At 38.0% G+C, this 21,541-nt stretch overlaps 3 protein-coding genes across 4 annotated transcripts in view; 2 read left to right on the top strand and 1 right to left on the bottom strand.

Moving 5' to 3' along the window:
• The window catches only part of LOC105231136 (ubiquitin-conjugating enzyme E2 G1), a 539,049-nt gene that overhangs the window by 53,786 nt on the left and 463,722 nt on the right, over positions 1 to 21,541 (top strand). The window lies entirely within an intron of this gene.
• Positions 9,224 to 10,136, top strand: LOC125776704 (uncharacterized). Its single transcript, XM_049450243.1, has 3 exons — positions 9,224 to 9,240; positions 9,307 to 9,487; positions 9,552 to 10,136. Coding segments are annotated over exons 1-3 (768 nt in total). The 5' UTR covers positions 9,224 to 9,238.
• On the bottom strand, positions 10,348 to 11,830 carry LOC125776672 (putative nuclease HARBI1). The gene is made up of 4 exons (XM_049450179.1): positions 11,504 to 11,830; positions 10,995 to 11,430; positions 10,799 to 10,931; positions 10,348 to 10,742 (listed from the first exon to the last, which is right to left on the bottom strand). The coding sequence occupies exons 1-4, from the start codon at positions 11,617 to 11,619 to the stop codon at positions 10,348 to 10,350; spliced, it is 1,080 nt and encodes a 359-aa protein (XP_049306136.1). The 5' UTR covers positions 11,620 to 11,830.

Genomic DNA, 21,541 nt, shown 5'->3' on the forward strand with positions numbered 1-21,541 from the left:
TTCGGCGTTGAGTCTGCTCCTGTGAGCCTTAGGTGGGCATTTCGTCTGCTTTCCTTGACTCTGTTGTACTCGCTTTGGGCGTGTGCGTGGAGTCGCGTCACAGAAGTAAGCAGATCACGGATCTGATTATTAATCGATCGTTGAGGCAGTTTCATTGCTGCCGTTGGCCTCTTGATCATGTCCCCTACTTCAGGCATAATGTCACTCTTCGGTTGCGCTGGTTCCGATTGAGGCGTGCTGTCTTGCAGCGCAAGTGGTGACTACCTCGCTCTTACAGGCTTTTCAACAACGAGCGCCCGTTTTGGTGATCGCATCAATCTTGGTGCACGTTTGAAGGGGTCAGCTTCGCTAGATCCGCTAATGGTTGGCGTTTTCCTGGATAAATCCGTTTCTAAAAACATGCTGCCAGGGCTTTGAGTGCCATTGCTCATCATGCAGTCATGTACACCGCTGCTGACCAGAGACCGAAGTGACTGTTTACTGATAAACCACGCTTCGACAGAACAAGCTCACATCACCCTTTTCATCCTGCCAGTGGAGACATCGCTGACAAGATACCCAGGGACTTCCAGTGCGCCGCGTTGTGTACCGGTCAAGATTGTAATATCAGCCGCACCTAACATGGTGAATAGACGCTGACCAGGAAGCCGCCCATTATGGTTCCGTTGAGCCTGGATTTTGTTTTTCTTTCATCATGTCTGCTTAACTTTTCCATATACTTATCTTTTGTGCATCTTAACTTTACTAAATCTCTACTGTATAACAAAATTTGTTTTACAGCTTCATCTTTTCTGCAAAGTGGGTAAAAAAATAGGGAGCTCGAAAGGATGGTCTGGTCAAAGGCGTATAAATCAAGGTATGCGTGATCTTGTAAGTTGTATCACAAACTTGTATGACAACGCAGAAAAAAGAGAATCCGTCGAAAAGAGTCATGGTTGGGAAAGCGTCGCAGGTATTCCCTAAAGTGATAAAAATACCCCAAATAGGCTACGCGAGATATCGGGATATTTACCACCAACGAAGAAACGCAAAAACATGAGTCCACAAGTGCAGGCAAAATATAGTGAGGTCACTGCAATCATGCATAAAGACAGTTCGGGAGATAAGCCCGCTGGTGAAAAATGGGTAGACTTGGTTAGAAAGAACAAACCGATCGAGATGAGAACTAGACCGAAACCAGACCCTATTATCTTAACAAACAAGGAGGGAGTATTGTATGCGGATATCCTGTAAAAAATAAAATGTGACAGTTGTCTTGAAGAATTGTGTTCAAATGTGAGGTACATCAGAAAAACCCTCAAAGGATACCTGCTTATTGAATTAAAAAACCAAACAGATAAGAGAGCCGACACGTTCGAAAGCGCCCTAGTGAGAGTTATTGGCGAGATGGCCGTAATACAGCCAAACACTCATAGTATTACCATTATGAGTAAGGACTTGGATGAGATAATCACCCCAGAAGAAATCTGCGACGCATTGTAAAAGTAGCGTGGGATTCAAAACCTGAGAAAGTAAAATATAAAAAATCTGCGAAAACTCGAAGCGGCACTCAAATAGCACATCACGCTTCAAAGAAGCTCATAACGGCCTTACATGGGCGATTATACAAGGAATATATTTTGTAAGCTGCTATGCTCGTCCTAGCGCAACAATTAGCGAATTTGTGGACTTTCTCCTGGAGTTGTCTCTAGAGATCAGAAGCAAATCGCCAATAATAATAGTGGAAGATTTTAACGCATGGTCTACTGCTTGGGGTGGCAGAATTACAAATCAACGTGGTCGCCTCATTCTAGAATTTTTGAGTCAAACAAACATTACGATTTTAAACAGTGGCACACAAAATACCTTTCAAAAGAGAAATAAAGGTTCCATGATAAACTTAACGTTTGCTAATAACGCGCTTAGCAGGCATACTAAGTGGAAGATGTCAGACATCTACATAAATAGCGACCATAGGGTTGTAATTGCTGAATATTTGTTCTCCCAAGAAACGGAAATCTGTCGGGGAAACACCTCTCGCAAACGAAGTTGGCAGCAAAGACACCAGGCGAGGACGCCGCCCACTTAGTATCCGCGGTGCGTAAGGAACTAGTTCCAGCATGTGACTCAACTATGCGCAGGGAGAAATATAATAAAAAGCGAAAGCCGGAACGAAGAAATTGCCAAGCTGAGGGAGCTCTGTCACTCAGCTAGTCGCCGCTTTCAGCGTAACCAGGGAGGTGAAAACGAAATCCATCTCAGAGAAGCATTTAAATACCAAAAAAAGCTCCTGAAGTCAGCAATTACCTGTAGTAAAAGATCCTGTTTTAAAAAGCTCTGTGAAGAAGCAAACATAAACCCCTGGGGAACGGCATACAAGAATTGTATGTCGAAATTGAAAAACAAGTCGGAGCAACATAAGAACACATCATTTAACATAAATGTTGCCAAAGCATTGTTGTAGACTTATGCTTCCATTTCCTATGTTAAGCGAAACGAAGCTACAGAGCCACCCCTATTAGTCACAGAAGAAGAACTATTGGCTATAGTGAAAAGATAAAAAAAAACAAAGCGCCTGGAATAGATGGTATACCAGAGCCCTTAAAAAAGCCATGTCTCTTAGATTCAGTATGTTTGTTAACATATACAATGCGTGTATATTAGAAGAGGGGTTCCCCGATCCGTGGAGGGTACAGGGACTCGTTCTACTCCCAAAACCAAAAAAAAAACACCAGAAAAGCCTTCATCTTATCGACCTCTGTGCATGCTCGATATGATTGGGAAAGTGTACGAAAGCAATGTAAGCAACTGCTTGGAGTTAGCAATTCAAAAAGCCGGCGGATTATCAAAGAGACAATAAGGCTTTATAAAAAATGAGGTCCGCTCTTGACGCACTATGGGAAGTAGTTAATACTGCGAAGTGTGCAATAAGTGGGAAAAGATGGAAAGGTGGTACTAAAAAATACCCACAGACTGATTCCGGACATTTGTGGATAGGTAGACAAAATGGGGACTTGGATTTCCACCTGACCCAAATATTCAGTGGCTATACTAGGTGCCTTAGAAGCTACTTATACAAATATCATCATGATTTTAGTCCATATTGTCCGACGTGTACATAGTGTATAAAAGACCCTGAACATTTTTCTTTCATTGCTCTTGGTTTTCAAGCATTCCGGCTTACTAAGCTTCCTCCTACTATAAAAAAAGTATTCATCTCCTGTTTTAAATTCTATGCTCTCTTTGTGTTTTTTATAAATTCTTATTGTTTATCGTTTGAAAACATGTATATTAGTTTCTCTTGAACTATATTATACTGTCGCTCAGATAGTTCTAAATATATTAATTCTTTTCCTTTTGTTATGTATTTTTTTAATATTTCACCTAATCTATCGAAAACATATTCCGAAATCCGTATAATCCATTTTCATTGTACTATATGTAGTTCGTCTAATTTATTCTATGTTAAGATAATTTGTGTAATATTTATGGACTATTTCATTTGTGATATAAAAATGATCTTGTAAATTTTCTCCTGCTGAGTGAATTGTTTGCATTTATGTCATCTATATTGTTAACTATGTTTAGGGAATATTCTATATTTTCGTCAGTAATTTCATCCTCCTTCCCCTTTTTGATAACATCTCATATAATAACTTATATAATCTACTACTCTGTTTTCTTTTCATTTAATATCTTCTTCTTTACTGACACCACTTACACGATTATAGCCGAGTTAACAACAGCGCGCCAGTCGTTTCTTTTTTTCGAAAAGTGGTGCCCGTTGGAGTATTGCGTCGAATACTTTCAGAGCTGAAGTGTTTTCGCCCATACGTATGACATGACTAGCCACTGCCTTTTAATTCACGGAACTATGTCAATGTCGTCGTATAACTCATACAGCTCATCGTTCCATCGAATGCGATATTCGCCGTAGCCAACGCGCAAAGGACCATAAATATTTCGCAGAACTTTTCTCTCGAAAACTCGCAACGTCGACTCATCGGTTGTTGTCATCTTCCAAGCCTCTGCACCATATAGCAGGACGGGAATTATGAGCGACTTATAGAGTTTGGTTTTTGTTCGTCGAGAGAGGACTTTACTTTTCAATTGCCTACTCAGTCCGAAGTAGCACCTGTTGGCAAGAGTAATCCTGCGTTGGATTTCCAGGCTGACATTGTTGGTGGTGTTAATGCTGGTTCCTAAATAGACGAAATTATCTACAACTTCAAAGTTATGACTGTCAACAGTGACGCGGGTGCGACGACTGTTTGTTTGATGACAGGAGATATTTCGTCTTGCCCTCGTTCACTGCCAGACCCATTTCTTTTGCTTCCTTGTCCAGTCTGGAGAAAGCAGAACTAACGGCGCGGGTGTTGAGGTCGATGATATCAATATCATCGGCATACGCCAGCAGCTGTACACTCTTATAAAAGATTGTACCTGCTCGATTCAGTTCTGCAGCTCTAATAATTTTCTCCAGCAGCAGATTGAAAAAGTCGCACGATAGGGAGTCGCCTTGTCTGAAACCTCGTTTGGTATCGAACGGCTCGGAGAGGTCCTTCCCGATCCTGACGGAGCTTTTCGTGTTGCTCAACGTCAGTTTACACAGCCGTATTAGTTTTGCGGGGATACCAAATTCAGACATCGCGGCATAAAGGCAGCTCCTTTTCTTGCTGTCGAAAGCAGCTTTGAAATCGACGAATAGGTGGTGAGTGTCGATTCTCCTTTCACGGGTCTTTTCCAAGATTTGGCGCATGGTGAATATCTGGTCGGTTGTTGATTTACCAGGACTGAAGCCACACTGATAAGGTACAATCAGTTTGTTGACGGTGGACTTTAACTTTTCACACAATACGCTAGATAAAATCTTATACACGATGTTGATAAAGCTTATCCCACGGTAGTTGGCGCAGATTGTGAGGTCTCCCTTTTTGTGGATTGGGCAGAGCACACTTAAATTCTAATCGTTGGGCATGCTTTCGTCCGATCATATTTTACACAGAAGCTGATGCATGCTCCTTATCAGTTCTTCGCCGCGTGTTTGATTAGCTTAGCCGGCAAACTATGGGGCCCCGCTGCTTTGTTGTTCTTCAGACGGGTAATTGCTATTCGAACTCATTAGCTTTGTCACGATTTGGAAAGTCAATCATATATCGTTGGATTCGTAATAAAATTCTGAATATTTACATATTTAATTTTTAAAGAAAAAGAATGAGGGTAAATCACTACATCCGCTTACCTGTTTACACCTGGTTGACATGTATTCTTGCCTAAAAGAAGGTAGTCGAACATTGTATGGCATTTTCTATATACTTTTTTTCTTTAATTGAGACTAAATTTATAAAGGAAAATACTGACAGTAACCAAGAAAAAAAATGAAATTAATTAATTTTTAATTAAAAATAGTCTTGCTAAGAAATAGACTGTCAATCATTTCTCATTTGATTAATCAATAAGTTTTATTATTAAAAAAAATTACTTTATCACGAATGAGGGGTGTTGTTCTTAACTCACATACTGACCGGCGAATTCGGCATACGAATTATTAGAAAAACGAAATCAGTATACGTAGTGGTGGAGTTGGGGTAGTATAATGGAGTAAAGTCATAATATTTATATGGGGGCTAGCAAAGTTTTCGTCCAATTGTATATACTTTTGGCACAAAGAGTAAAACGCGTTCTGTAAATTTCAATGAGTTAACTCAAAGATTAGCCGATATATCCAGTATATTGTCACCTGGAAGTGCGACAATCTTTATATTAGGTATATGGGAACTCAGGAAAGTATTGATCCGATTCAACACATTTTTGGTACACAGAATTGAGTTTTAATTGTACATATATTTCACACATTTGACAATTTTTGGTCATAAGGTGGCATACTTCAAAGTCGTTATTCGTGCAAAGTGTTATCTCATTATATAATTGTTTCTGGTTTTGTATACTGAAAGTGATCTAATCTAATGTAATTATGAGTAGTTGTAGTCCTATTTTACTCTTTTTTGCACCTTAGCATAATAATGTCCGTGGAATGAAATATATCGAATCGGTCGGGCTGGTCCCGAGTCTCGGTGGCACAATTTAGTAGTTTTTAACATTTCCGTTACGTGGGGAGTGGACGTGGTTATCATCCAACTTCTTCCATTTTAAATTTGTTTTTTTTTATGTACATTAAATATTTTAGAGAGCGGGACCAACCCCATTGTTTCGCGCACAGTTGCCCCTTGCGAATACAATCCACGGTGCGAAATTCCTATTATATATCTTAGTTTTTGTTTAATGGCGGTTTGTGGGCGTTGCAGAGGTGTCCTTTTTACACAGGTGTAATTTTTACTCAAATTACAGACGGACAGACAGTCACTCGGAATTAAACTTATTTTATCATCCTGATCATTGACTTATATAATATATAATCTTGTTTATAGCTATCTTAATTTTTTTAGTTGATACAAACAACCTTTAGGTAACCGAAACTATTATACTCTGTTCTTTAAAAATAATGATGTCTACAATTGTTTCAATTATTATACTCTGAACAGCGTACATTAAGTTTGCCACAAATTTTAATACTCAGTAGAACTATATATGATCAGCATGACAATCTGAGTTGATTTAATCAGACGGGCAGTCCATCTGTGTATAAGCGAACTAGTCCCTCAGTTTTAGAGATATCGATCTGAAATTTTGCACATATCCTTTCGATTTATTGCTATCTCCGAACAAATTATTCAGATCGAGTCACTAAAGCATATGTATAACTGTCATACAAACTGATCGATCAATAATCTTGTAAGGAATTTTATATATACAATATTAGGGGTATTTTAGGTTCTGTGCAGCCTAAGTTAACGTTTTTTCTTCTTTATAGTTGTCTTGCATCGAAAATCGATCGCTCTGGTTAACTTTAATGCCAGAATTTCTAAAATTGTCTTTATTCACTTATTGTTGTAATTTTTAAAAAAAAAGTCTCTCACAATTAGCAGAAAAAAAGTGGTAGTAATCGAATTTAGTAAATTAATTTCGAATTAATAGGAAATCATGGAGGCCGCCGCATAGTGGGGCCAAGAGTCTAACTATTACGGATCAATTAAGGAAGTTTTATTTCTACGATTTTTTTAATATTTTCAATTTAAAATATAGTTTACATCTTTTTTTTTGCTTTTATGTATAATATAAAACTGGAAAAATTCAACTCTATAAAAATACACAAAAACTGTACATATGTATGCATAAATAATTTATCGGAAAATATAAAACATTCCTTTAGGAATAATTTTTAAAAATGATAGTTTAAATTCCACTCCAAATGTTTAAAAAGTACAGTTTTGCTTTTCCTGACATGTTCCGTAGAAATTTTTCTTACTAATCGCCAAATATACAAGTAGTTATTCGATAATTCGGGTGGTGGAGCACAGTGCTCGCTCGTTCCATGTTGGCCGTGGGGAAACGGTCGGCGCAATTATTCCACAGAAATATTAAATAAAACAAAAGGTTTCATATAATAAATGTATTTTTAAAATAACAAATTAGACAAACACTTACCACGTCTGTATAGCTAAGCGGTCGCAAAAGGAGAGAGCGCGCAACATTTTAGTTAGAGTTTAGTTGCGCGCGAATTAAACTTCGAAAAAACTTCGAAAAAGAGGAAAAGAAAAGATTGCTATGTCGATACAGACGTGGCAAAAGAAATTGGACGGGAGCGGCGTCAACACCTATCATGCTCTTAGTAAACAGGCTTTAGTTTTGTTTCTCAAATTCCATTACATCTTGATGAGAGCGTTCTTTTTGCTCCTACGAATACGCTCTCATGTTATTTATAAATTTATCTAAATGAAAATGTAAGGAATAGCAAGACGAATCAGTGTTTTATTTACAACTTATCAAAGATATTTTGTATTGGTTGTTACAGGAAACCAAATTATGAAAGACATTAGTGATATTCGTTTAAACGTGTAAAAGCCTCGTAAACGGTATAAGTTTACCATTGCGTAATGAATTGTCAAAATTTGTATGAAAATTTATTTACTGACACCAAATAACTTTCCGTAATTTTTTCGTTGAGCAAACAATGTGCGTAAATTTACGAGGTAATGAATGCAACCATGTCAAAAAGTCAGCTGATAAAGTATGTAACATAAAATATGTTTTATGTTCTCTGCTCGAACGACGTATGAGTGTTGCTTTCATACCTGTTGTTGAGCAATTTCTCTCTGACAACTTCCCTTTTCGTTGCACACTCAATGTTGCAACGGTTCTCATTTTTACGAGTTATGTACTTCTCTTTATTTTGTGTGCATCGTTTTTTTGAATATTCAAACACAACGTTTAATCGAATGATCGAGATGATGCACACTTTTTACACGTTTAAATTGTATTTTAAGTTATAACTTTAAAGTTTCGTTTTTTATTATACACTTTCTTCTTCTTAATTGACGTAACAACTGCTTACGCGATTATAGCCGAGTTAACAACAGCGTGCCAGTCGTTTTTTCTTTTCACTACGTGCCGCCAATTGGATATCCCAAGCGTAGCCAGGTCCTTTTCCACCTTCCGTGGAGTGGAGGTCTTCCTCTTCCTCTGCTTCCCCGGCAGGTACAGCGTTGAATACTTTCAGAGCTGAAGTGTTTTCGTTCATTCGGACAACATGACCTAGCCAGAGTAGTCGTTGTCTTTTAATTCGCTGAACTATGCCAATGTCATCGTATATCTCGTACAGCTCATCGTTCCATCGATTGCGATATTCGCCGAGTCCGAAGCGCAAAGGACCATAAATATTTCGCAGAACTTTTCTCTCGAAAACTCGTAACGTCGACTCGTCAGAAGTTGTCATCGTCCATGCCTCTGCGCCATATAATAGGACGGGAATAATGATTGGCTTATAGAGTTTTGTTTTTATCCTTCGAGAGAGGACTTTTCTTCTCAATTGCCTACTTAGTCCGAACTAGCACCTGTTAGCAAGAGATATTCTCTGTTGGATTTCGAGGCTGACGTTGTTGTTGGTGTTGATGCTGGTTCCAAGATAGACGAAATTATCTACAACTCGAAATTATCAGCCTTATCGTGAATTTTCATTTCGTGTGGAATGATTCACATTTCGCCTATGCCGTTCACCTATGCTATTTTGAATATTCACCATGCGAAACAGTTCGCTTCGAATTATTTCCACCCTATCGTGAACGGCATCAACGGCGAAATAATTGTCAAATTATTGGTGAAATTTTTCGTTAAAATTTTGTGCGCGAAATATATTTGAATCATGTAAGTATCAATAAAAATTAGATAAAAATTCCTATTTTTATATAATTTAAAAACAATTATTTTAAGGTCAAAATCGATTAATAAAACGCAATCTGAAATTTTGCTCAGTAAAATGGCAGAAAATCCTGATTTAGCGGCTGGCTTCTCTAAACAAGGAAAAGACAGACAAGAAGCGTTATGGAAGGAAACGGCCGCGGATTTGAACAGTGCTGGGCCTCCGACTAAAACGGTGTCTGAGTGGAAAAGGGTAATTTTCATATTAGCACTGGCTAGTAAAATTTTAAAATAATTATTACAAAAATCTGTTAAAGGTTTGGAATGACCAAAAGCGTTACGTACGCAAAAAGTTGACGTTTAATGCGGAACAAATTAGAGGCACTGGTGGGGGACCAAACCTGCATCATAAACTGTCAACATCGGAGGAAACTATTGTAGCAATCACTGGCATGACAAATAGCGTTGAGGGATTGGAAGGAATAGTGTCACACGGATTTCAGCCGCTAAGCACAACTGAGAGTGAATTGGACGCAGAAACAATTGTGAACAAAAGTCCACAGCAAACTCCAAAAAGGAACCCCTTTCTTAAAGATGCGCCGTCATCCTCTAAAAGAAAGGGCACATCTGTGATATTAGAAGAAGAAATAGAAGTGCAAAAAGAAATCTTAAAACGGATAAGGAGAATTGAAGACAATACAAGGGCGTTGAATAAAAATTTCACAATTTTAAACAATTTAAAGGAAGAAGAATTAAAAGAACTAAAAAATCAAACGATAGAAAATAAGCGGCATAATATTGAAATAGAAAATTTGAGAAAAAGAGAAATTAAAGCAAAGTTAGAAAAAACAAGAAGGTTAATAGAAATTGAAGAAATGAAGCTTTCAATGATGAAAAGATAACTTATTCAGAATTACATTTTATTAATTTTTAATTTTATATTTATGTGGTCTCATGTTAATTTTTTTTTTATTTTACTTATATTTTATTTGAAATACATTTTATGTTCATTGAATTAGGATTATAAGAAATGAAGAAATAGTTTTTTCGTTACAGAAAAATGGAGTTAGTTTTGTTTTTTCTACAAACGATATTGAAAGAAGTAATAATGCTTTAAGGGAGTGAGTGAGCTATTTGGTTCCTAATTCTTTGCGCTTCGCTCATTCTTTGCATTCCGAAATCTATGTTGTCCTCCTCCATAGTCACTAGAGATTCCTCTTCGTCACAATCAGGTATCTCAACGATATCAGCAAATTGATCTTTGAAATGAATGCATAAATTATGTAACATTACGCACACATTGAATATTTTAGCTGCTTTCTGTGGGCTGTAATAAAGTTCTCTAGCACCAAGCAAACATCTCCATCGGCTTTTAAGCAACCCAATTGCACGTTCTATAATATTTCGGCACCGAGAATGAGCTAAATTAAATTTTGCTTCTACACTTCCCTCTTCAGGTGTCCTATAAGGTGTTAATAAGAAGGATTCCAGAGGATATCCTGCGTCGCCTATTCATAAAATATGTTTTTATGGTTACAAATAAAATTTGTTTAAACTAATTTACCTAACATCCAAAAGTTGCTGCGATTATTGCAAATATGTCTCTTTAGTTCCGAAACGTTCCACACTAAAGAGTCGTGACAAGCTCCTGGATGCGACGCATCAATAAATCGAAACCTCATTTTTTGGTCACAAACCTATAAGTGTTGAAGCATTTATACACCTACAGTATGTACATATAATTTAACAAAAGTACTTACAACAAGAGCATTTAAACTAAAGTATCCTTTTCGATTATAAAATGAGTGCTTATTGTGTTTTGGTCCCACAATTTTTATATGGGTACCATCAATACACCCCATAACACTCGGAATTTTATACTTTTCATAAAATTTAAGAGCAGCACTTCTCATTTCTTCGTTACTCATCCATTTTATCCACAAACGACATAAATTCACTTCGAACACGTCAAGCATCTCTTCTAGTGTGGCACTAAAGGCAGACTGTGACAATCCCACATCGTATTCCCTACCGACACCCTTTTGGTAGCCTCCTTCTGCAAAGAAACGCAGCGAAGCCGCCAACTTCACTATTGGGGGTATTCCAAAAGATTTCATCGGGTTTGAAGCTTTGTTTGTTGTAATGTCTAGTAGATATTTAAACGCTGTTTTGTTGGTCCTATAACATTTCTGAAACCTAGAGGAACAATAGCAAATAGTTGGTATACTATTTGCATCACAAATTATTTACAAATTATACACAAATTTACAATTGATCCTGCAATTCAAGCGGATTTGAAGCATCCCTAATCTTTCTACGAGCGACTCTTTGATCTTGCACATTTTCATCTGCTAACAGCAGTCTCCTTAAATTTATATTAATCATTTTAAATTTTTCACTAAAGTAAAATGCGTTCAATTTGGTTTCTTTGTTAATATTTTATTTGACGTTTTGACAGCTGTCATCTCACATTCGAAATTTCGATGTGAAATGCTGTTCACCCGAAATCTTTCTGCGTTCATGGTAAGGTGAACGATTTCGGGTGAACGAAATATTTCGCTGGTGAACTATTCCACGCGAATATTCATGATAAGGCTGTATGACTGTTTCAGTGACGTTGGTGCCTGGTCGCGAGTGCGACGACTGTTTGTTTGATGACAGGAGATATTTCGTCTTGCCCTCGTTCACCACCATACCCTTTTGTTTCGCTGCCTTATCTATACTGGAGAAAGCAGAAGTAACGAGGCGGTTGTTAAGGCCAATGGTATCAATATCATCAGCATACGTCAGCATATGTACACTCTTATAGAAGATTGTACCCCCTCGGTTTAGTTCTGCTGCACGAATTGTTTTCTCCACGGAGAGGCCTTTTCCGATCCTGATGGAGCTCTTTGTGTTGCTCAACGTTAGCTTACACAGCCGTATTAGTTTTGCGGGAATACGAAATTCAGACATCGCGGCATAGAGGCAGCTCCTCTTCGTGCTGTCGAAAGCAGCTTATATCGACGAAGAGGTGGTGTGTGTCGATTATCCTTTCACAGGTCTTTTCCAAGATTTGGCGCATGGTGAATATCTGGTCGGTTGTTGATTTGCCAGGTCTAAAGCCACACCGATAAGGTACAATCAGTTTGTTGACGGTGGACTTTAACTTTTCACACAATACGCTAGATAAAATCTTATACACGATGTTGATAAAGCTTATCCCACGGTAGTTGGCGCAGATTGTGAGGTCTCCCTTTTTGTGGATTGGGCAGAGCACACTTAAATTCTAATCGTTGGGCATGCTTTCGTCCGATCATATTTTACACAGAAGCTGATGCATGCTCCTTATCAGTTCTTCGCCGCGTGTTTGATTAGCTTAGCCGGCAAACTATGGGGCCCCGCTGCTTTGTTGTTCTTCAGACGGGTAATTGCTATTCGAACTTCTTCATGGTCGGGAAATGGAACGTCTGCTCAATCGTAATCAATTAGGGAATCGGATTCGTCTTCTGGCGTTGCATTTTCATTGCCATTCAGCAGGCTGGAGACGTGTTCCCTCCATGATTTTAGTATGCTCTGGGCATCCGCCACTAGATAACCTTTAGGGGTTCTACTAGAGTATGCTCCGGTCTTGAAACCTTCTGTTGGACGCCGCATTTTTTCGTAGAATTTTCTAGCATTACAGCTGTCGGCCAGCTTGTCAAGCTCTTCATACTCACGCATTTCTCCATCTTTCTTTTTTTGTCTGCAAATGCGTCTCACTTCCCTCTTAAACTCTCTGTTCTATTCCATCCCGCACGTGTTGTGGTCGATAGTACCGTTGCGAGGTAGGCAGTCTGTTTTCTCTCCGCTGCGACACCGCACTCGTCGTCGTACCAGCTGTTCTTTTGCACTTTCCGAAAACCAATGGTTTCAATTGCAGCTGTACGTAAGGAGCTTGAAATGCCATCCCACAGTTCTCTTATACCGAGTTGTAGACGAGTGTTCTCAGATTGAAGAAGTGCAAGTCGAGTAGAATATCGTTTTGCTATCTGTTGTGATTGCAGCTTCTCGACGTCGAACCTTCCTTGTGTTTGTTGACGTGCGTTTTTTGCAGAGCAGAGGCGGGAGAGTCGATGTTAGGACCTCGGAGCGTATGCCCGTCTAGAACACTGGAGACGTGTCTTCCGTCTATCACAACATGATCGTTTTTCCATCATTTAACATCATGGCGGGGGCAGCGCTCATAGAAGGCACCCTTGACCACATCGTCCTTCTCTTCCGTAGGGGTTTGTGCTCAAATCAGCGATATGTTCAAGAATTTCGCTTTGATGCGGATTGTGGCTAGACGGTTATCCACCGGGATGAATGACAGTACTAGGCGACGGAGTCTCTCTCCCTCCACGAATGCCTCATCTAATTTGCGCTCCTTTGTATGACCCCTGTAATAAATGCTAAAAGGACCTACTGGCCTTCGCATTTCTTGGACGGTGGTGATGTCAGCCTTCACTCTAACGAGGACATTAACCAGCTGGGCAGCGGCATCATCCGAATTATGGGACCGGACATTCCAGGAGCATGACCTTAAATCGTAATCCTTAGTGCGTTTGCCATGGTGGTCATCAAAATGGGGATTTCTCTTCCGAATCTGTTTTTTAATTTTTCATTTAATATTTTTAATCTTAAATTGATACTCTCATAATTTTAGCAACCGTTGATGTCTTGGTAACATGTCTTTATTTTGAATGTGAAGATGATCTATTACAATCTAATGCAAGGTGCGTTCCAAAGTAAACAGGAATCTAGTGCCCGCTGGTGGCGCCATTGGGCGTTAGAATCTGCTATCTTTCATGAAATTTCATCGATTGGAAGTTATTGGGCTTTAAGTGTCAGTATGTTCCTGGTATCGGTGCGAAAATGAGCTTCGAACAAGGAGCCAACATTAAGTTTTGTTTTAAAATTGGTAAAACTTTTACCAAAACGTTTCAATTGATGAAACAAGTTTATGACGATGATAGTCTATCCCCTAGCAGAGTGGTTTCAACGTTTTCAAAGTTCCATTGAAATTCATGGAAATGGAATTGAACCTCTCCAAAACATCGATTTATCGCATTTTGATCCAACATTTGAGCTTACGAAAGGTGTGCGCACGGTTTGTTCCGCATAAATTGACTAACGACCAAACATTACTCAGAATTCAACATTCGAAGGACGAATATTTGACCAAAAATCACATTTTCGGAAAAATGCATTTACCCATGAAAGGAAAGTGTTATGCAGACGTGGAGGCCATTCATAAGGCTTGCACCGGCATACTGGCGGCCATACCGGCCAACGAGCTAAAATACTCGTTCCACATGCTTTTGGACCATGCAAAAAGCTGCATTGAAGAAGAAGGAGACTATTTTGAATAAAATAAATTGATTTTGCCGAAAAAACCATTTGTTCTGCTTTTTTTTAAAGTCCTGTTTCAAACTCGCATAGCTGTCGTCTGTCAAGAATATTAGTATATCCACGTACCAACTCAAACAATAATGAGCTTATAGAGTTGTAATTAAAAATTTACATCTTTCAACTGAGATTAGTAATATAACAACTGAGCTAAAAATACTAGGACATAAAGTAAGGGATATTGTCAAATTCGAAGTCATCATTCAAAGCAACGTTTGCTGATATTGAACCCAATAATAACAACAAAACAATATTCGTTGAGCCACCTATTAAGTCGAATAACATTGTGCAATGTTATCTCTGTGCAAAATTTGGTTACACAAAGACTTGTTGTACAAATCCATTTAATTGCGTTATATGTGGACTTGATTATTGTAGTCGTTAATTTTCTAAGAGCATATTGTAGATTCACCTGAAAACTGTGTTAATTGTCTTGAAATTCATCCAGCGAATTATAAAGACTGTAGTGTACATCAAAACCTGTTCAACAGATAAATTTAAATCAAATGAATAGTCAAAAGCAAACATTTACAATCTTCTATAAGAGTGTACAGCTGCTGGCGTACACAGATGTATTTGAAATCATTGATTTCAACAACCGCGCCGTTAGTTCTGTTTTCTCTGGATAAGGAAGCGAAGCATGGAACTGGTTGTGATCGAGAACAAGACGGAAAATCTCCTATTATCATAGAGTTTTACTTATTTGTGTATATTAAATATAAATCACATATTATGCATGTATAAATGTATAAGGAAAAGTGTTCACAACTCAATTATACCTTATTAAAAGTGAAATGTGAACTTATTTCAATATTTAGAGTGTGTATTTAAATATCTTCTTCTTTACTGGCGTAGACACCGCTTACGCGATTATAGCCGAGTCAACAACAGCGCGCCAATCGTTTCTTCTCTTCGCTACGTGGCGCCAATTGGATATTTAAATATACAAAGTGAAAAATGTGAAAAAATTTAGTGAAACATTGTGAAATACTAAATTTTATTATTACAAATTTTTGAATTTTTAAACGGGAATATTTTAAAAAAATTATTTTTGCATAACATTCAAATGCGCATGTTAATGCAAATTAATCCCGCTAATGTAAATCAGCGCTATCGTCTTTCAGAGATATAAGACAGAATTAAATAAATTCAAATGAGTCAGTACCAGGAACGAGAATAAGGAATAGAAGAATGTACAGCAAATATAGCACGTCCCCGATTTTGTTCAGTCGATCATATTATATCTAAATACTTGAAAGTCGCTATTTGAGATCTCACTATTAAAAATATGCGGTTTTAACCATATTTCTGTAAATCCAATTATATGAAAATCTCAATTAATACTGTTTAAGTACAAATAAGTTAACTTGGTATTGAGACCTCTAACATTCTTATAATAAATACTCAGCGAACTTCTAGTACTCAGTTTTTAATTTCCTTGGATACTTTCGAAATTTTAACTACTAAGTTTTGGCAAAAATTTTTGTACAAAAGCCCCTGGTGGCCAGTGAGCTATCTAAAGTCTTTTTAAAGGTTTCTGGAGAAACGTGAATTAAACTCTTTAGATGTTGACAGGTTATCACCTTGAGGGCAAGGTTAAGAAAAATTAATAAGGTCAATTGTAGGAAAAGTACAGAAGAGCTATGTATTACTTAATTACGTTGAGACGCGGGTTTGGTGAATTCGTTAGAATCATTTGGACACTTAAAACAATTGTTCGTCAATAAAATAATTTAAGATTCAACCTGTCAGACGTTCACATTAAATTGGGCAAATTACACGAAAAAAACAACAACAATGATTACAAGAAGTTTAAATAAAAACAGTAATACTTCTAATTCAAATCTAATATATAAATAATGACACTTAGTATAACAGTGCAATAGTGATAAAAATAAAATAAAATAATACTTATATAATATAAAATTAAAAAAGAACACAATAAGAATATAGGTAACTGTTAATGTCTTTTTTTGCTTTTTTAATAGTTTACATTTTCAAAACTAGAGACATTACTCCATGATGGAAAAAGTGATATTTGTCTTATATCAGAAACCCACTTTACAAATGAGACTTTCGTTAAATTCAAAAACTACAAGACGCATTGCTCGTGATTAAGATTGTAACAAGTAGATACATACTTATGTATCTATATGTCCTTTTCCCGACCCGTCCCCAACTACCCCGAGAGATCGCGATGTTGCAACAAAGAGAGTTGGTACCAGAAGTAACGAACGAAGAGGTTATAGAAGCATGCGACCGGCTCGACCCACGTAAAGCCTCAGGACCTGATGGTATCCCAAATATAGTGCTTAAAACAGCGATTGTTAAAAACATAGACCCATTTAGAGCACTTTTCAATTTGTGCATGCAGGATGGTTGTTTCCCAGCAATTTGGAAAAGGCAAAACCTTATATTGCTGCCAAAACCTAACAAACCACTGACAGACCCGTCCCACTACCGACCACTCTGCATGTTGGACTCTGCGGGAAAAATTCTTGAGCGGATCATTTATCAACGCTTAAGTAAGGCCATTGACAACGCCGGCGGTGTATCCCCAAACCAATTTGGATTTAGGAAGGCAAGATCAACAATCGCAGCGGTGACCCTAGTGAAGACACTGGCGGAAAATGCCATTAGTGAGAAAAGATGGAAAGGTGGTACCATTAAATACTGCATGGTTGCAACCCTCGACGTCAAAAATGCGTTCAATACGGCATCATGGCCAAGTATACTAAGTGTGTTAAAAAACTTCTCTGTACCGGCATATCTCTACAACCTGATTGTCAGCTACTTCAACGATAGGACCCTATGCTATAACACAAACCAGGGCTACAAAAACTACAATATCTCTGGGGGATCTGTACTCGGGCCCCTCCTCTGGAATATAATGTATGACGGAGTACTGCGACTCAAAGTACCGGAAAACGTTCATATCATTGGGTTTGCAGACGACATTGCCGTGGTGGTAATAGCTAAACATATAGAGGATATAGTTTCGGTAACCAACACAACAACTTCTCAAATCAGTGTCTGGCTCGAAACTAATGGACTATCTCTGGCAGAGAGCAAAACAGAAGCCGTACTTATTACAGGCAGAAAGGTCCGGGAAGTTGCTACATTCTGCTCTATAAAATATTTGGGTATCGTTCTTGATGCAAGATTATCGTTTAAAGAACACGTAGCTTATGCAAGCGAAAAAGCTACGAAAATGTGCAGAGCTCTAACCCGGCTAATGCTCAATACCTGTGGACCAAAACAAAATAGGAGACGACTACTAGCCGGAGTATTAAAGTCAGTTGCTCTATATGGCGCCCAAATATGGGACAAAGCTCTTGAAGTCAAATCATATCGTCGCGGCATATTTTCCACGTACACCATATGCGCATTAAGAGTATGCTCCGCGTTTCGTACGGTATCCGAAGAAGCTGCCCTAGTGATTGCGGGCTTACACCCGCTAGACCTCTTAGCCAAAGAGCTCACATACCGTTCAAATGAAAGAGTAACGCCCAGAACCCAAAAAGAGAAAGCCAGAGCAGATACGGTGAAACGCTGGCAAAAAACGATAGGAAGACAGCCGAAATGGCCGCTGGACATTCCGCCTAATCCCTAAAATAGAACTATGGCTTAATAGATCGCACGGAGAAGTAGATTGTTACCTCACCCAAGTTCTCACTGGACACGGCTGTTTTAAATCATATTTGAAGCGATTAAAACATGAGGACAACGATGTATGCGATTATTGCGGCGGCGAGATCATCGAGAATGTGGAGCACACAATATTCCAATGTGCGAAATACGACGAAGAAAGGCAATTTTTGAAAAACACATTCGGGAAGGACCCAACCCCAGAAAATCTAGTGTCTCAAATGGTAGAATCACTAGATAAGTGGAAAGCCGTGTCCGAAGTGGCAGAAAAAATCATGAAACGCCAAAGAGCTGGAGAACAACAACGTACAAGATTACTACAAATTCAGACGAACAACTAAGACGCGACACACAAACTATGACTGGAGCAGACAAGGAGGTTTTTGGTGACAATCACTGTACAAGGGGGGTAGAAGACAAACCGAGGTGGGGCCAAGTAAATGCAGCTTGCTACTGAATGCATTAGGACCATCACGTACGTATGAGTAATACTCAACCTTCCTCCCGACGTAATACTTGACGGTGGTACCGAGGGGGGTTCGGTAGAAGGCAGTAGGAGGTTTAGTTCGGATTAAAGTTCCACACTGACTTGGGTTCAGGCTTTCGATGCTCCCTCCTCGTTAAAAAAAAAAACCTAAAACGCCCCTTGTACATATATGCACATACAAATTTATTTCCTCTTTATAGATAATTTCAATATACATACTAGATATATGTATGTTCAAATTGACAAACATACATATCGTCACCTGAAATGCAAATTAACGTAGCAAGATTTTCGGAAATTTACAGTGGCGTGAATGAAACGCGTAATAAAATGGAACAAGAGTGCAAAAAAAATTTAATATTGGTTAATACTGGTTTATATCTGAGCCCAGTACCTGAAAATGTTGAACATACAGCGTTGGAAAAAAAAATAGGGACAAAGCAATGGTTATCAAGTTTCTAACTTTACGTTAACTTTAGACGAAATAATATATATTTTGTAAAAGGTAATGAAAAAATAAGGAAATTCAATAATTATTGAGTGGTTTTTATTTGATAACTTTGATTTAAAAAATGGAAATTAATACATTTTGTAATTCAGCCTGGAAAAAATAATAGAGACAAACTTTAAAAAAATAATAATAATAATTAAATTAAAATATGATTTCTTTTGTTGGTCTCATTTAATATTTAGTTGAAGTTCCTTTGTTTTTAATGACTTCCTGACATCTTCGCGGCATGGAGTTGACCAATTGAGCACAAGTTTTGACCGGTATTGAGTAACAAGCTTCCTGTATTTTTTCCCACAGCTCTTGCTTATTCTTCCATTTTTGTCCACCGATCGACTTTTTTAGCACTCCCCATAGATGCTCTATGGGGTTCAGGTCCGGAGACTGTGAGGGCCAGTCCAAAAGAGCAACTTGATTCCTTTCAAGCCAAGATTTTATAATTCTGGATGCATGTTTTGGGTCGTTGTCGTGCATAAACTCCCATCTAAGTGGCATGTAATTCTCTGCATAAGGCAACATTACACTATTGAGTATATTTAGGTAGTCTGGAGCGCACATCTTCTCCTGTATCCAAAAGACTGGCCCTACTCCACTCGCCGAAAAGCAGCCCCATACCATTATAGAACCTCCGCCATGTTTAATGGTCTTTCGGGTATATAAAGGATTAAATTTAGCGTTCGGTGGGCGTCGAACGAACATTCTACCATCGGATCCGAATAAATTTACTTTGGTCTCGTCCGACCAAAGGATATTTTTCCAGTTTTCCCGCAACAAGTGCCTCTGCGCGAACTGCAATCGCTGATCCACGTTCTTTTTGTTCAAATACGGGACTTTTCTGGCACTTCTCCCGTTCAACCCTGCTTCTCGTAGTCTGTTACGAATAGTCCGGCTAGTAACCGGAGCATTTAATCGTTCCTTGATTTCGTTGGATGACAAAAACGGGTCTTTTTTTGACTCTCTAACAACCAAATGGTCAAATTGCATTGATGTTTTGCGCTTTCTTCCTCTTTTTGCTTTTTTCCCGCACGGCTTAAGAGCGTTGAACACCATATTTCTGGAGCATTCCATTATTGCAGCTATTTCGCGAATGGTTTTTCCAATTTTTCGTAGTTTTTTTATGGTTTTACGTTCGGTTTCCGAGCAATGTTTGGCGCGACACATTACAGATAATTTTAGGGATTTTTTTTAAGTACTATCTTGTAAAAACTTATAACGCAGCAAATCGCTATGAATTAATAATGATCTTTCGAAAATTTCCGCAATGCATACAGCGCAAACGACCAAACTTATTCGGTCCCTATTATTTTTTCCATTCAAAAACATGTGCATCAGCTTTAAAACGCAATTATTCAAAGTTGTGCTGCCTACTATGCTTTAAGTGTTAAGTGCGTATGAAGTAAAGTACCGTTAAGTAACTGAAGTTAACAGTGGCTTCCAACAAAATAGCACAGAATTATAAAAAATTATGGAATAGTATAAAGAAATATGGGAATTATTTATTTTTTCCAACACTGTATGTAATATTATGTAAGTAATTTGAAGTAAAGAAGCCTAATCAACAAGACACTCAATTTCGAATTTTTTGATGATACGTTATTTTGCATTTCAGGTGACGATATATACAAAGTTCATACGGGAGCATACCTGCATTTTACCAGAGAATATGAAGTAATATAGAATGCGCATCTCGTACAACGTACACGTTGTATGGCGGTTCATACTGGTACAACCCGCTAGTTTGCTGTTAAGTTCACAGAAAATTTGCTCATTTCGCTGTTAACTTTACAGAAAATTCAATGCACAGAAGCCATAACTGTAGCCGAATGACTCCTCGTTTTCTTGCTTCGTTTCTCACAATTTTGGCAGTCAAATAAAATAAAAATGAAAAAAGCATAGAGCGATGCCGCGAAGTCGAGCACAGCATTGATTTTGTAGATAGAAAAACAAACGACAATATGTGTGATATGTTGCCCCTGTATGTGTGCATGATTTGGTTCTTCGTTGCTTAGCAAAAAATTCAAATTTTCTTGCTACTTCATATTTTTAAATCACTTAAATCGTACTGAATGTAGAGTTTTCACATTTTTACACGTAAAACAAAAAAAAATCATAAAAATTATGGATATGAGGGAATATAAATAAACATATACATACATATGTATATCGTCACCTGAAATGCAAAATAACGTAACATCACTTTTCGTAAGTTTACAGGAGAAGCAAAAAACCGTATAAAAAGAAAACCACTTGAGATA

This window comes from Bactrocera dorsalis, chromosome 2 (assembly GCF_023373825.1).
Source record: "Bactrocera dorsalis isolate Fly_Bdor chromosome 2, ASM2337382v1, whole genome shotgun sequence".
Taxonomy (NCBI): Eukaryota; Metazoa; Arthropoda; class Insecta; order Diptera; family Tephritidae; genus Bactrocera; species Bactrocera dorsalis.

Coding starts and splice junctions, on each gene's coding strand:
- LOC125776704 (XM_049450243.1), top strand. Junction 9,488..9,551: donor CGGTGTCTGAGTGGAAAAGG/GTAATTTTCATA, acceptor AATCTGTTAAAG/GTTTGGAATGACCAAAAGCG.
- LOC125776672 (XM_049450179.1), bottom strand. CDS start 11,619: ATGATTAATATAAATTTAAGGAGACTGCTGTTAGCAGATGAAAATGTG. Junction 11,431..11,503: donor CTTGAATTGCAGGATCAATT/GTAAATTTGTGT, acceptor TTGTTCCTCTAG/GTTTCAGAAATGTTATAGGA. Junction 10,932..10,994: donor TTAGTTTAAATGCTCTTGTT/GTAAGTACTTTT, acceptor CAACACTTATAG/GTTTGTGACCAAAAAATGAG.